This window comes from Cydia pomonella, chromosome 1, assembly GCF_033807575.1.
Source record: "Cydia pomonella isolate Wapato2018A chromosome 1, ilCydPomo1, whole genome shotgun sequence".
Lineage (NCBI taxonomy): Eukaryota > Metazoa > Arthropoda > Insecta > Lepidoptera > Tortricidae > Cydia > Cydia pomonella.
Window position 1 is genome coordinate 46,616,820 of NC_084703.1, and position 16,294 is coordinate 46,633,113.

The 16,294-nt window shown below is 38.6% G+C and overlaps 1 protein-coding gene across 5 annotated transcripts in view; it reads right to left on the bottom strand.

Annotated features, from left to right (window-relative positions):
• Window positions 1–3,982: 3,982 nt before the first annotated feature.
• Window positions 3,983–16,294, bottom strand: part of LOC133525413 (amidophosphoribosyltransferase-like) — a 41,306-nt gene continuing 28,994 nt past the window's right edge. For 4 of the 5 annotated variants that reach the window (XM_061861669.1, XM_061861676.1, XM_061861685.1 and 1 more), the window contains 7 exons: window positions 16,119–16,154; window positions 13,619–13,708; window positions 11,741–11,899; window positions 11,493–11,620; window positions 9,882–10,103; window positions 9,283–9,403; window positions 3,983–7,448 (listed from right to left, as the gene is read on the bottom strand). In XM_061861669.1, the coding sequence (XP_061717653.1) occupies window positions 7,297–7,448; window positions 9,283–9,403; window positions 9,882–10,103; window positions 11,493–11,620; window positions 11,741–11,899; window positions 13,619–13,708; window positions 16,119–16,154 (908 nt within the window). In that variant the 3' untranslated portion in view covers window positions 3,983–7,296. The remainder of the gene's footprint in view (window positions 7,449–9,282; window positions 9,404–9,881; window positions 10,104–11,492; window positions 11,621–11,740; window positions 11,900–13,618; window positions 13,709–16,118; window positions 16,155–16,294) is intronic. The other variant, XM_061861693.1, reaches the window with a different exon arrangement.

Here is a 16,294-nt window from a genome sequence, read left to right on the forward strand (position 1 = left end):
TCCAAAGGTTATTTATATTAGCTTATTTTACTGAGGAGACTAACGGTATTGCCGCTATACTGGCCAATATACACTCTAAAGCAATGAAAACGTATTTCCATACGAAGTAACCAATTTTATTAGTTATTACTATGTATTGAAATTTCTGAGATTAGCACATGAAACAATAAAAATAAGGTGGAATTTAATTAATTTTAACCAATTTAATTAACACATGAAACAATAAAAATAAGGTGGAGATTTCCTATTAATTATACTGGTAATAAGAATTGCCGCTCCTCCATAGTGTTACAATTACAGCCACGTCTGAAAATATCTGTACGAAAAATGTTTTATAAATATGTATACACTACGTTAATATATGGGCAATAAAGTCGTCTATACATATTTTTGGCGATATTTTCAGACGTGACCGTACAAAATTGTAGATCGTGTCATTCACGAAGACGCGTGCCTTGACTCATATTGTCATGTTATTAAAGCTTAGATTTGACAAATCTGCGCGTCATCGTGGATGACACGAACTGTATAGCGTATTTATAGTGAATATAGGATCCTTTTATTGCGTTCTTCGCAACGAACTAGAAAGTCTGACTATACTCTGTATCTTTAGGTATTTAAATAAAAGTACACAAACAATTTGTACATTTTCAGGTAGTTATAACATTTATTGGTAACAATATAACCAACCAAATACAAAACAGACTGGATCTGTCACTGAACAACCTGACTTTAACCTACATTATTTGATCATTTTATGTTTCAATCTACTCTCAACTGGCTTAAGGAGCCATTTGAGGGTATATTTTGTTTACTTTTATTTAAATACCTAAAGATACAGAGTACAGAGTTCAAAAATGACTTCACCTGTGATGCGCCGCGAGCGACTCAACTGTATAGTCACAATCTATAAAACAATACAGCCTTTAGAGGAGAGTCGCGCGCACCCGAGCTGCATACATCGGCATTGCTAGTAGCTCGGTACAGTCAGCGTCAAATACTTCGTAGCAGTCAAAGTGGCCAAATAGTTCGGTACACCATACTAAATATATGGTGTACCGAACTATTTGGCTACTTTGGTTGCTACAAAGTATTTAACGCTGACTGTACCACTACTTCTTTTGGGCAGTTGTGTAAGTCTGTGACAACCCCACTGTGTTCTTGTGTAACGTCTAATTTTGCCGTTTTTACACCTGTCTAATTATGGATATCGTTTAGTTGGCACTTTTTAAAACCATTATTTATGGAACTATGTCAAATGTTTACTATGAATAATCAAAACTAGAAATAATATTGTCCACAATTATGAATAAGGAGTGAAAATTCGCGATAAAAAAGGTAACCCCAAATATATTCGCCATTTTGAAAAACCTCCGTCTACAGTAGCGACCGAAGCGACGAAATTAAACGCGTTAACCCTCATTCAAAGCTGGGAATATTAAAATTTATAAATCCAAATTTGTCAGTCATAATTTTTGTACGTTTCAGTTTTTTGGACGGTTGTCCAGTAAAATATGTAGTAAAACTCTGGTTTTCTAGAATAGCCGTGCCGTCATATAGCGGCCGTAAATACAGCAGTTGAATGGTCCGGTTTCCTAGAGGGCGGTGAGTCAAGGAACAATCTTTTTGCATCTAATATTACGCCCGCTATATGACGGCACAGCTAATACCGCTATCCTAGGAAACCGGAGCTTTAGAGTTTCGTGAATATACTTAATTTGTCGGTGATTTTTCTTGATTCCGCAGAACAAGGTCTTGTTTCCATGTTGGTATATTGAGTTGTGATAAATATTATTTTATATGACTCGTAGAAAAAGTATTGTATAGCACAATATTAGTGACATCATCAAACTTGTGTAATTAGTGAGTTTTGGTTGTCACCTGACACATCGATGCCAGTTTGGGCAAAGTTGCATTAAAATGGTAATGTTACAAATTACAAAACAATATCCCCCTAAGGCCCATCATGCAAGAACAATCGGCAGTTAAATTTGAAGGAAATATGTGACGTCCACGAGAAATCGTACCTTATGGCGGTCGGCGCTTGCTACGCGATAAGTGCCAACCGCCACAAGGTACCTTTTTCTGTGGAACGTTACAGATACATTGATTAAGATGTGAAAAATCTAAGACAATTTCGTGCTTCGAATTTGACAGGTAAACGAGATGACGCTGTACAGCTCCATATATTTTGCGGTCAAAAGTTGGCGTTTGACAATGACCGCTAAATATATGGCGCAGTACAGCGCCATCTGTTTTGGATGTCAAAATAAGGGGCACGTTTTTTTCTTAGACTTTATACCTCTATTACAATCAATTATCTTTGATATGGTCTAAAACATTTTGTTTGAAATGGAATGAAATAAACAAATGTAACTCTGTTGTAATAGAAAATGGTTTAAATAACATTGTAGTTGGATCGCGGGCCTCAGGAGGAGGAACCACTGTGTTTTAAAATGTGAAGTAAAATATAAAAAGTTCCTCTGAAGGAAGTATTTAAAACTAAATTATAATTTAGTTGTACAGACAAAAATGTATTAGGTAGATTTAAGTAGCCAGTAAATTGTGTAAATAAATTGGAATAAAATATTTAGAAGCAGTCTTTCTTTTAGACATAATTCCTTTGATAAATTAATAACTGCATGTTAAATCAAACCAATATGGGGTATTACTGAAATGTTCTGCCGCCAGAGTGCAGCTGTAGCACTGGAGACTAAAATGTCATATAAACTTTTCTGGATTTCGCCTAGTTTCAGAATTAATACCAAAAAGAAAACATTATATATTAATGAATTTATTTCATAGATGTCTAAAAGTGACAAGCAACCATTGCAAAAACTAGGTTTTACAAAAAAAAAAACATTTTCAGCGCTAGTTTTACCATGATATATGTTTTTATATAAATTTGAGAAAAAATATTCTTTCTTTTTGGCGAAACTTACTTAAAACTCACAAAACATTTTTCCCTTCTTCGGCTTCGTCTTGTGTCGGAGGACAAGTCTCATTTTGAGTCGCATGAGCCAATGGAGTAAGTAAGTATGCCATTATGACTTTCATTAGTCGTTATACCACCTAACCGCCTGCGGGGGTCACCCGCATGCTGCATATCGACCGAACTATCGACTTATGAGTTTCACTAGTCGTTATACCACCTTACCGTCTGCGGGGACTCACCCGCATGCTGCATTTCGACCGACCTATCGACTTATGAGTTTCACTAGTTGTTATACCACCTTACCGCCTGCGGGGACTCACCCGCATGCTGCATATCGACCGAACTATCGACTTATGAGTTTCACTAGTTGTTATACCACCTTACCGCCTGCGGGGACTCACCCGCATGCTGCATATCGACCGAACTATCGACTTATGAGTTTCACTAGTTGTTATACCACCTTACCGCCTGCGGGGACTCACCCGCATGCTGCATATCGACCGAACTATCGACTTATGAGTTTCACTAGTTGTTATACCACCTTACCGCCTGCGGGGACTCACCCGCATGCTGCATATCGACCGAACTATCGACTTATGAGTTTCACTAGTTGTTATACCACCTTACCGCCTGCGGGGACTCACCCGCATGCTGCATATCGACCGAACTATCGACTTATGAGTTTCACTAGTTGTTATACCACCTTACCGCCTACGGGGACTCACCCGCATGCTGCATATCGACCGAACTATCGACTTATGAGTTTCACTAGTTGTTATACCACCTTACCGCCTGCGGGGACTCACCCGCATGCTGCATATCGACCGACCTATCGACTTATGAGTTTCACTAGTCGTTATACCGCTTGCGGGGAGTCCCCGCACGCTTTATATCGACCAATGAAACTGAGCCATTAAGAATTGAGACCTGTAGAGAACATCCGGACATACGAAAGCAAAATACCAGAGTTAAAACGGAGACCCACGCTAACGTTTCGGTCAATAAAGTAGTAGTATTAGGATAAAATGCCCAGAAACAAACACATAATTACAAACAAAATGATTTAATTTATTCTCAATATATTTAGTTGTACATTCGTACAACATCTTATTCTATACCAACAGGGTGGAATGTACTTAATTTATACCTACTGTCAACTGATCGCACGCAATGTGCTTGCAATTTATACTCTATTAGCCAGTTTATAGAGTTGAAAATATAAAAATAAAGATACATCTACGTATAGACTATAAGGTCGTGGCATTCACGACGACGCCTGCCATGACTCGTATTGTTATGATATTAAAGGTCAGATTTGACATGTCCGCGCGCCATCGCGGATGACACGAACCATAGCCATTTACAATTTACACATCGATTCGCCAAATACGCAAATGAAATAAACAAATAAGTAGAGTTAGACTTTAGCAACGCTTTTGACATCAAAGATTGTGCAAGTGTTATTTATAATTTTCTATCAAATCGCTGCAGACTTGGTCTAACATTTATTTTTACTTACTTGCACACAATATACTTTTTCATTCGATCATTTCACGCCAGTTTTGGTGAATCGACCTGTATTGTATATATATAAAAAAAAACAGATGAACAAAGGCATGGCAACCATATTTAAATCATATCCCGTTCTAACAAAGTCTACAATCGCCTTTACATTCTTTACTCTTAAGAATTTTTTTTAAAGGACGCATTTTTAATAATATACCTTAATTTAAAATAATATTAATCTGATAATCAGAAACCCGCAGCCAAATAACACTAGACCCTACTCATAGTGTTCCTCTGTAAGTAAGGTTGCCAGAGCTCAACGCGTGAGGGCCGGCAACGCGCATGTAACTCCGCCGGAGTTGCTGGCGCACATAGGCTACGGAGACTGCTTATCACAATCGGCAAAAATGATGCTATACCGCGAACTTTTATGGTCCATAATTTAAGCAGAAAATGTAAAGTTACAGTCTGTGCGGAAAGAGTCGTGGAATGTATGGGGACCAAAACATTCCACGACTCTTCTCTTTCCGAACAGACTATATAAGTTGAAACGATTATTCGATAAATATTTATTAAACTTTTAATGTCCAGGAACCTTAATATCAGATCTAACTATTCGAGAATTAACTAAGATCAATTTTAGTACCTATAAGCAAAGATAAGTGATTGTAAAAGAGAGGTAAAGTCTAAGAAAACAACGTGCCCCTTATTTTGACATCCAAAACAGATGGCGCTGCACTGCGGTATATTTTGCGGTCACTGAATTGCCAAACGTCAACTTTTGACTGCCCTGAGCTGTACAGCACCATCTCGTTTACCTGCCAAATTCGAAGCACGAAATTGTCTTATATTTTACACGTCTTAATCAATGCATCTTTGCTATAAGGCAGACGCCCGACCGACGGAGCGAGACACCGAGCAACGATTAATCTGCACGTATATTTCTTGCAAATAATCTATCTATAATCGCTTCATCGCCGCTGGTCAGACAGCTGCCTAAAGCAGCAATCTGTGTTCAGTCGCCATCAGACATATCGGAGCGGCCGAGGTGCTCATAAATATCCGAACACGCTTTGACAATAGAGGCATGTTCAGATATTTGTGAGCACCTCGGCCGCTCCGATATATCTGATGGCGACTGTAACTAGCAAACACGGTACTTATTATTAGTACCCATATGCAAGTAGAATTGTTAAGTTACACATTTTAAGATGAGACTGTAACATTAGAATATCTTTAAAAAATCTAACTATGAATGCATATCAAAATTACCTAAGTATTGATTTTTCACACGATTATTATACGTATACTTGAGCAATTTTAATATACATCGACACAATTAATCTGTAAAAAAACTAAATTATTAGATCACTAAATAAGTACAGTCGACGTACTCCTGCGTAATAAGGCGAAAAATGTAAACATATTTTTGATGTCAACTATACATAATTATATCAACAGGAATCATTTTGAGAGTTACCCTTATAATAGTTATAATTATAAAAAAATATATTACAGTAAAATTTTGCTAGCTCATTTGCAGGCACAACCAGGGGGAGGAAACTTGCTCCGGGCAATTATTAGGGTTGGCACAACTTGACGTTCCTTTGACCTACCACAGATATCTTTTGAACAGAAAAACAGTGATATAAATAAAGTAATTTAATCGGATCATTAAAGTAACTTCACCTCGTCAAATTTGCAAAAAATAGTTTCAATAGGTTATAATGTTATGCCGAACGGAGCCGAGTATGCCCGAAAGGATCAGTTTCATCCCACTGCTCATAGATTTTTTTGACCCGATCTCGCAGCCGCTGCGTCTAATATTAATTTAACAAAATTTTACTGTAACCAACAATAATAATGTCTATTCATTTAAGTCGAAACCAGCACGACAATTCTTAATCTAAAAAATACGTGTTATACTCAAAAAGTATATAAGGCACATAATAAAAATAAGGCACACAAAAATTAGAAAATGTTGAAAAATAGATTCTAAAGTACTCTTGTGTACTTTTACGAAACAATAAATGTGTTCTAGTTGTACTCATGTGTTATTATCTCTTATACAGGCTCGGGTCCCATTTAACCCTTTGTCCGCCAAACGCGTCAACTGACGCGCCCAATATTAACCTTAATGCATTCCGATAGGGTTCAAAATGCTGAGCCGCAGACGATAGGCGTGGCGTTCATAGGATTATTTCTATAATATCTTAGAAGCAATTTTCTCTGTTCCGAAGCGTCAGGTTGACTGAAGAGCTGGCGGCTTCCTCGCACAACGTATCAGTATTGCAATACAACGAGGAAATGCCGCCAGCACCCTTGGTACAATGCCTCAAGGGCCTATTTTAGATATAAGCTGGTATATATCCATAATGTAAAATATGTTGATTTTATCTGTGTCCGTCAAATCTAGTGGCCATGCAATTTTGCGGCTCGGTGTACGTACATGTATAAACGACAACTTTATAACAAAAAAGTGACCATAAACCCCCTTATTCATAAACGTCTACTAAAGTTGACAAGCCGCTAATAATCTGTTGTCCCTTTCCATCATAGCAATACGTCGGAAAGGGACAAACGATTATTAGCGGCTTGTCAACTTTAGTAGACGTTTATGAATAAGGGGGAAAGAGATTTGACTTATTGAAGGAGCTGATATAACTTGGTATTATTCAAGCTTACTCACAGGCCACAAAACCAGCATTTAAAGAATTGTATTGAAAACTGTTTTTCGCTACTAATTTTTACAATAGTCAAAAAATCGAAAAAAGCATTCATAGCATAGCATAACGGTCCCTCTTAGACAAATGGCAGATTGTACAGTGTTAATGGACCCGAGCCTACCGTACAGTTCACCAGTCGGCCTCGGGCAGGCCCCCGGGGTAGTCTCCGGTGAGGCAGGCGGTGCAGTGCCCGCCCACGCCGTCGCTCGGCGTCGACTTCATATTGTAGTGGATGGCGCTCACGAGGCCCTCCACGCTCAGGTATTCCAGACTGTCGGCGCCTGGAAAGAAAAAAATATATGAAAAATGTATAAAATAAAACTACTTACTAGATCTCGTTCAAACCAATTTTCGGTGGAAGTTTGCATGGTAATGTACATCATATATTTTTTTTAGTTTTATCATTTTCTTATTTTAGAAGTAACAGGGGGGAGCACACATTTTACTACTTTGGAAGTGTCTCTCGCGCTAACTATTCAGGTTAGAAAAAATGATATTAGAAAAAAAAATTATATGTTTCAATTCTAAGTATGGGGAACCCCCAAAATCTATTGTTTTTTTTCTTTTTTGTGTGAAAATCTTAATGCGGTTGATAGAATACATTTACTTACCAAGTTTCAATAGTATAGTTCTTATAGTTTCAGAAAAAAGTGTCTGTGACATACGGACGGACAGACAGAGAGACATGACGAATCCATAAGGGTTCCGTTTTTTGCCATTTGGCTAAAAACAATGCGTGATGTAAAGCTGTATTTTTTTTATGTTATTAGGAGTCCTTGAGGGAAAGTGAAACTAGTTTTGCAAGCTAAAAAAATTGTGCTCCCTGCGTACTTTGCGAAAAACTGCAAAAAATTCGCAGTTTTGCAGTTTTATTATAAAACTATGAATATTTTGGACTCCAAATAACATTTAAAAAAATTAAGAGATTTTTTTGTAAGATTAGACCGATGTATAGGGCTAGGTGAATATTGTTTGTTTAATGGTTCTACTCGTAATTAATTGTTCATGAGGATCAAATGTATATGGGACCAATAGCCTAGTTGACAAAATTTTGAAGGTATCAATCGATCAGGTTTGTTCTGAGGATCAAATGTCTATATGTGACCCATTGCCTTAAAGCAATATAAAAGTCACAAATGATAGTCAAAGTCCGATAATCGCAGTTTATTCTCGAAACGCTCGCTAACAAAATGGCAATACATCGTGACTTTAGGACGTCACCATGACATAGAAGCCGTTTGGATGTAAGGAATTCCAATATATTTATTAAGTTTCCAATTTATTGTGATATAAATTGCTCATTTTCTATGTATTTTAACTAGATTTTGTTATAAAATTCAAAATGTGTCAACAAATTTGCGTCTAAAAGGTTAAGGATGGGGATGTTATTTTGTACAGTCAGCATCAAAAGTAGCGGATCAAACAAGGTTTCAAAAGTATCTACCATTCTGTAACAGCTTAACAAAAGTTGATGGTTCTATATGTAGCACAATTTAGACTAAAAAATATACATTTGGAAGTAAATTTTAGAGAATTATCTTTATTTGGAAAAGTTATCCGGAATATCAGATACTTATGGCGCGTTGTTTCATCCGCTACTATTGATGCTGACTGTACACCCGTGGACTGGATACTATAGCTGTGTATTGACTCTCGCGTATGTATGTTGAATCCCATATACTACAGCAAAGGTACTTCAGAGGCGGGTACACTATTGGAGCATTTCACGATATTGTCTATCGTCTTGTACAACCGGAATTTTCTGAATAGATAGATTAAATACTCATTGGTACTACTCATTAAAATATAGGGCTTAAGAAAAAACGAGCGATCTCTTCCACCATTGGGCAACGGAAACAAAACAAATAATCAAAACGAGTAGGTATTGCAAACTGAGAACCTCCTTTGTTTGAAGTCGGTTAAAATACGATATGAAGCCTACTTTCACACCCAAGACATAGATTGAAGAGTTGCAGGTATAGGAGTTCTTTTCTGTCACAATGGATGTAAAAATCACTTATAAACCCGAAACGTTGAAATATAGATAATACCTATAAATGTGACAGCAAGTCCAAGGCGCCTATTCTGTGCACCCGTAATAGTTAAAGTACTAACCGACATGTTTAGCGAGCTTCGGTGCTTCCATCTTGTTGGCGATGAGCTCCTCTCGCGTGGGTATGTTGATGCCCATGTAGCATGGATACTTCAGGGGCGGGGACGCTATTCTGATGTGCACCTGAAAAAAATATATGAATAATTGAATTAACATATGAATACGTACACATTTCACGTGCTTACGATCTTATTGTGTCATTCACGCTGACGCGTGCCTTAACTTGTAATGTCATGTTATTAAAGGTTAAATTTGACAAATTTACGCGTCATGCGCGATGACGCGAATCATAGTTTCACACGAATCCCCTAATTTGTTGAAATAAAGAAATTGGCCGAGGCTGTTATAGGCCGATAGATTAAGTCGATGAAATTGTACACCTTTTGTTACGTAATATCTAAATAACAAGTATTGGTTTCTATTGGATGTTATGTCATGTTCAATGGAGTCATCAATAAGCGCAATGCGTTTGATATTGACAGTCTCTGAGAGAGCGCCGAATTTCTTGGCCTCGCCTAACTGGCGCAGTCGAGTGGACGGCTGGATGAGCATGCGGCCAACTTAGCCTGTCTAGTTTACATAATAAGCGGTTTTTACTCACCTCAGCGGCTCCCGCGTCTCTCAGCAGCTTTATAATCGGTCCGATAGTGTTCCCTCGCACTATGGAGTCATCAATAAGCACAATGCGTTTGCCGTTGACGTTCTCTGAGAGAGCGCCGAACTTCTTGGCCACGCCTAGCTGGCGCAGCCGGGTGGACGGCTGGATGAACGTGCGGCCTACGTAGCGGTTCTTGCACAGAACCTCCATGAAGGGAATGCCGGACTGGTGGCGGAAAAATTAACATGTTATAATTACGATACGATGAACCCCTTGAAACCGGGTGCACTACATTTTTGATTATTCTTTTTCATATTTTATAGTTTGATATATCGTCATTTTAAATAACGTAATAAATAAATAAATAATAAATAAATATTAGAGGACATTATTACACAAATTCTTTTCTTTCTTTACTTAGACAACGATATATATAATATATAAATATTTATAAATACTTAAATACATAGGAAACACCCATGACTCAGGCACAAATATCCATGATCATCTCACGAATAAATGCCCTTACCAGGATTTGAACCCGGGACCATCAGCTTCGTAGGCAGGGCTACTACCCACTAGGCCAAACCGGTCGTCAAAAGGCATACACATATTATCTAATCAATGACATAATAATGTTATTCTTGATATAATACTCTAGAACTTATTTACATTATACAATTGTATGTCGGTCTAAATAGAAAATTGGGTTAGGTTAGGTTAAAACTGTGGCCCCACACAAACGAATATCTTGCAAACAGTAGGTTAGGTTAGAACTGAATCCGTATAAAAAAAAAAACAACGGGTTGCACTCCGAAAGTGCCGGCAGAAGTGAATTCAAGTTTTCACTTCTGCCGGCACTTTATATGATTTATTAACATTTTATATGAAGCTATTCTCGCTCGTCCGACAACGATTTTGTGCCGGATCCGACAATGTTTTGTCAGCCCTCCCAGTCTGGAATAAAATCGTGACGGATCTCGCTCGCTGATGAGCATACATCGGGGTTTTTGGTGCGAGAATTATTTCGAGTATTTATAACTTTGTTTATGGTAAAATAATTATTAAACTATGAATTAGACATAGGTAGTAAGCTCCTGAAGTGCTTATAAATGTTAGAATAGTATCGGTTTTTACAGTTTTTAACAATTTTTGACTAGTGTAAAACATTCCCGCACTGAAAACCCCGATGTGTGCTTATGAGTAAATATGGCGCTGTTCACATTCGCCGGATGTCGAGCCCTGCCGTGGAGTTTATGCTCCCTGATATTCGAGACAACAGATCGTTGAATGTAGTTATTGAAATTCTAAAATAATTTGAAAACTTAACGTCGTCACTTCTTACTTCAGTTATTAACTTCTAATATATTCCCAAAGTAAATCTTTCCTCAGGTTTGAGTACACCCAATATCTTCTAGTTTCAGCTGTCTCAACAAAAGCTTCGTCGACGTTCATCGTGTACAGAGGCCTTATTTGACTGTCGTAAATTGGCACCAGCTGCGATTGTGGCCGACAGCCGACTAGTGTGAACAGAGCTGCTCGACACCCGATTCAAATCGGAATTCGACATAGTGGGAACCAGCTCCAAGGGTATTGATTTAGCTTTCTGCATACCTGTCTAGCATAGCCGTGCGCCGCAGCGGTGCCGGATTCGGGCACGGAGGACACGATATCGGCGTCGACGGGCGACTCGCGGGCCAGCATACGGCCGCACTGCATGCGCGCAGAGTACACCATTTGACCTGCCGACAAAAATTTTATTGCATGAGGAGAGCAGACGAATGAGACGAACATATTATATGTGTGTGTGAGGTAAAATCACTACTCAGGTCATGTATCTCAACCCTAGTGTACCTACTAACCTTCGAACATGGAGTCGGCACGCGCGAAGTACACGTACTCGAATATACAGAATGCCTGCTGCTTGTCCGCGGGCCGCTCCACCACGTCCACAGTGCGGACTCCGTGCCGAGACATCTCCACTATCTCGCCGGGGAGAACTTCGCGTACGTATCGGGCGCCTGTGGAATGTTGAACCGTTAAGCGAGAATGTTATGAACAGAAATTATTGAGCCAAAATAAAGTGTTTGACAAAATGAAACATTGTCGACAGTTCATGTCTGTTATCGATGTTACCTTAACGTTACCTATATACCTATATTTTATGAAGTAAAGATGGCTACCGCAAAATACGTCGTTTTCTATTCTTTTAGCTCTGTATACTACGGTTTATTTTTTTATTTTTAAGTACAAAATAAGTGTAATAAAGAAATTATGTAAAGTTTTGTAATTAACAGTGGCGGATCGTTCAAAGAACTCGATTCCCACCGGCTTGTCCAATGTCAGCCCGTTGAGTACTTTTACGATCGGTTCATGGAGAAAAGGAAAGCAAAATTAGCTCCGGGTTCTCCACGAATATTTGTGACGCGCCGCCACTGGTAATTAATTTACATTCTTTAAATTTCTCGGTAATTAAAAGCAAGTAGAATTTACATCTAATTATTAATCTATGACTGACTTATCGATAAAAGATGTGTCGATGTTTCATTTTTCCCTCGTTTTTGCCACAAAAACTTCTGTCTGGTTATGGCACAATCCTATAGGATTCAGCCTGGTCCGTCACGTGACTTCGTCCCCTCGTCTTAAAGTATATTAAATATTTTTGAAGGAAAATTATCATCATTCCATTACGAGTAACTTAAGGTTAAGAGGTCGTTCAAGGAAGTGGGGAGTGGGTGCAGTCCAGACTATCATCATACATAGATAAATAGAGTGAACACTCTATGCTTATGACGATGTCGCGAGAACCTAGTATGTATACCTCACCTCTCAAATGCTTTATATGAAATTTTACATACATTATATCATGAAAATCATTTTCTACATAAACGGAGTCGCGGGCACAAGCTAGTCATATATCCTCGCGAAGCTCACGGTCCTACCTATAGTAATTTAAGTTTGATGAAATTTAAGGTTCAGTAGGTGAGCCAGATGGAAGCGAGTGCTCGGGGCCCGGATATCATGTTATACTAATTAAAAAAATATATATTCTAATTTTTTCAAGTGCATGTCCGCAATTTTTTTCCATCAAACTAAAGTCAAAAACCCAGATCGCGTAGCCAACGTGCAAATTGTTAATTTCTCCGTAACGTATCGTAGTTATCTTTACACTTCAACATTAGTGGGACAGTGACAGTTGCGATTCGTTCGTTACGGAGCGTTAACGATTGGCACGTTGGCTACGCGGGCAGAAATCGTATCGTTGAAGCATAGTATACAAAGAGTGGGGAAGTAGGTTATCTTCATACAACGCACCGCGCGCGGCTTGTATGTGTGCGCCATAGTATCTATGCGTTGCCGCACGCACACTCAAATAAAATCTCGACCCGTTTCTCAGTGCGCCAGTCGGGGCTTTTGTTTGAGTGTGCGTGCGGCGACGCATAGATACTATGGCGCACACATACAAGCCGCGTGCGGTGCGTTTGTATGAAGATAACCTGCTTCCCCACTCTTTGTACTATGGTTGAAGTCCCTAAAGAAAGGCCACAAGATTGCTAATTAAATTCTTGCTACCCGCTCTGTGATCTAAAAAGCACTACAATTTTTCAAAAACTCCGTTCTTTGAGCCTGCTGCACTTCATTTTCAATTGGAATAGAGGTGCGTTAGTTCTGTTTCGTTATATTATAAACAAAGCAAAATCGACTCTATTACCTACACCATAGGTTCCAATTTAACTTACCAATAGACAAGAATCCGCACGACTCCGACGACACGACCCAACCTTCCGCTTTATCGTCTATGCCGTTCTTCGAGCTGCCGTTCATCAAAACTGAAATTAAAATAAATACAAATATAAGACGCACTTTGTTCGTATACACAACAGAAGAGAAAATATACAAAAAAGAAAAAAAACAGGAAGGAAAAAGTGTAGCGAAATGGCATGATGGCAACTTCCAGCATTTATCTTCCGATGAGAGAAAATAAAGCGAATGATTGTACAGTCGCCATCATATATATCGGAGCGGCTGAGGTGCTCACAAATATCTGAACACGCCTCTATTGATAAGGCGCTAGAGTGCGTGTTCAGATATTTTTGAACACCTCGCCCGCTCCGATATATCTGATGGCGACTGCACATCCATACAAACGCAGTCCACATTTTCCTACCTGGATATTTACGTTATGGAAATTATTTTTTCTCAAACTTGCAATGAAATGTTGACATGACTTACTTCAAATTAGGTCCGGAAATACTACGTATCCGGTGCGATGAGTGAAGTGAAGATATGTAAAGGAATTTCATTTAGCCTTACACACCTAGGCATGTAAAGCAATCTTTTGTTTTTAAACGTCAAATTGTGACACAACGTCTTGGCATTCAACCATCAAATAGTAGTAAATTCGTAATTTGTTTTTAGCTGTATAAATCTACGAATAAAAACAAATAGACTACATATATATATATTTTTTTTTTATTTCATTGCAAGTTCGAGAAAAGCACTATACAAATCTCGGCGAGAAACGGGGTTGCTGGCCGCGTCCGTCTATATCTACTTGGCCCGCAACCCTTCGTTTCCCGGCCTCTATAGTAGATTATGTAAAATTTATTACACAATAATTTTAATTCATTGTATATTAGCCATGTGGTTATGCCCCTTTGTTAGATTTTTCTCGTTTTTTTATTATTATAAGATAAAGATAGTTTATTATTCAAGTAGGGATATTACAATGCGCTTATGAACGTAAAATAAAGCTACACCGGCTCTAACCCTACACCTCTGACCCGAGAAGATTTAAATCCCCCCTCAATTGGAGAAGGGTATCCCAATATGGACCGGCAAGAAACTCGGCGGGACACATCTTTTCAAAACATTACATCTTATAATTAACATGCATTAAATAAGAATTATGAATTCCATTTTAAAAGCCTCGAATCTTATACATAATTATTAAAAGAAAATCAATAGGTATAAATCAAAAAGGGGCATAGCTGTGTTTAATATGCATCAAATTGCGTAAAAACGTATTCTATAATGATAATCTCCAGGGAGGAAAATGGGGCCTAGGTCACGTGACGTCGTCCCCTTTCGTTTTTGTTCGGGAGCGCTCTGCATACAAGTAGCGAATGGTAAGTCTGTGAATCCGAGCAATAATTATGGCACAGGCTAATGAGCGAGAAAGAATATGCGTCATGCGAGCATGCATATTCAATTCAATTCAATATTTTTAATTCGAATAATACAATCCATATTAGTGCATACTTATAAATCTATGTTAGTGACACCTATATGGTAGGGGCAACGAGAGCCTGTCAAATGTCGGTTTTGATAAACGGTATGAATTTTGTTAAAAAACGGTTAAAAATCAGAACGTGTATTATGCGGCATCCATACAAGGAGATCGCAAGATACATGCAGACATTAACCTTTTGAACGCCACGCCTATCGTACGCGGCGCGTAATCGTGAACCTTGTCGGTACGCATGAAGGCTGATACTGGGCTGTAGCCGCGCGCGTCATATGACGTCCTTGGCGGTCAAAAGGTTAAGAACGCTTGTAGCTTTCATATTTCGTGTTATTCTCCCATAGCCAGTTGTGTTGTTTTATTATTGCATCCAAAAATGAAAACACATGCGCCACCACTACAGCAACTGCAATACCAACTGGCAGCTAAAAACAGAAAGGAAGCTGATAGGCCACTATCAACATCCAAGACCTTTAACCTTTTGAACGCCCAGAACACCTAAGAGCCCCATCTCACTGAGGTCCATTTCTGCGGGAACGGTTTTTTACTGGATCCCGCAAAAATCGTGGGTGTGTTCACACTGAGAAATTTGCATGCAGTAAGCTAGTGGGAACACTTCCATTAAACAATACATGTCACTAAACTGGATCCTGTTTATTACCGGACAATGTCATCCAGTTTGGAGTGACAAAACGGAACAGCAAAATTGTATCCTGGATGTCCGTGTGAACGTTACTATATTAGCAGGTATACTACTCGTACAACATGTGAACAAGCTGGGCGTCAGTGCCTGTAAGTAAAACCTGTAAGTGTTATGGCGGACTATAAAGTAAGAACCTTGGCATGTCAGTGACGTTTTTGTTTATGGTGTAAAGCGTTCAAAAGGTTAAAAACATGGCGCCACCACACTATGGCCCTGCAGTTAGCTTACACGTCTATAATGACTATTATCAAAAACACTAACATAATGTTATGGAAAATGGAGCATGCTTTACCCTCGTTATGGCGTTCTGATGATTTTTTGTAGGCATCTGTAAACATTCAAAGTGGTCATGACATGCTTGTGATTACATATGTTCAATTCGGAAAGTTCTCGGAAATTTGAGGAAATTTTTACAGAAACAAAAGAAACTTTCATTTGGAAATATAATATATTAATTCCCATACAAAA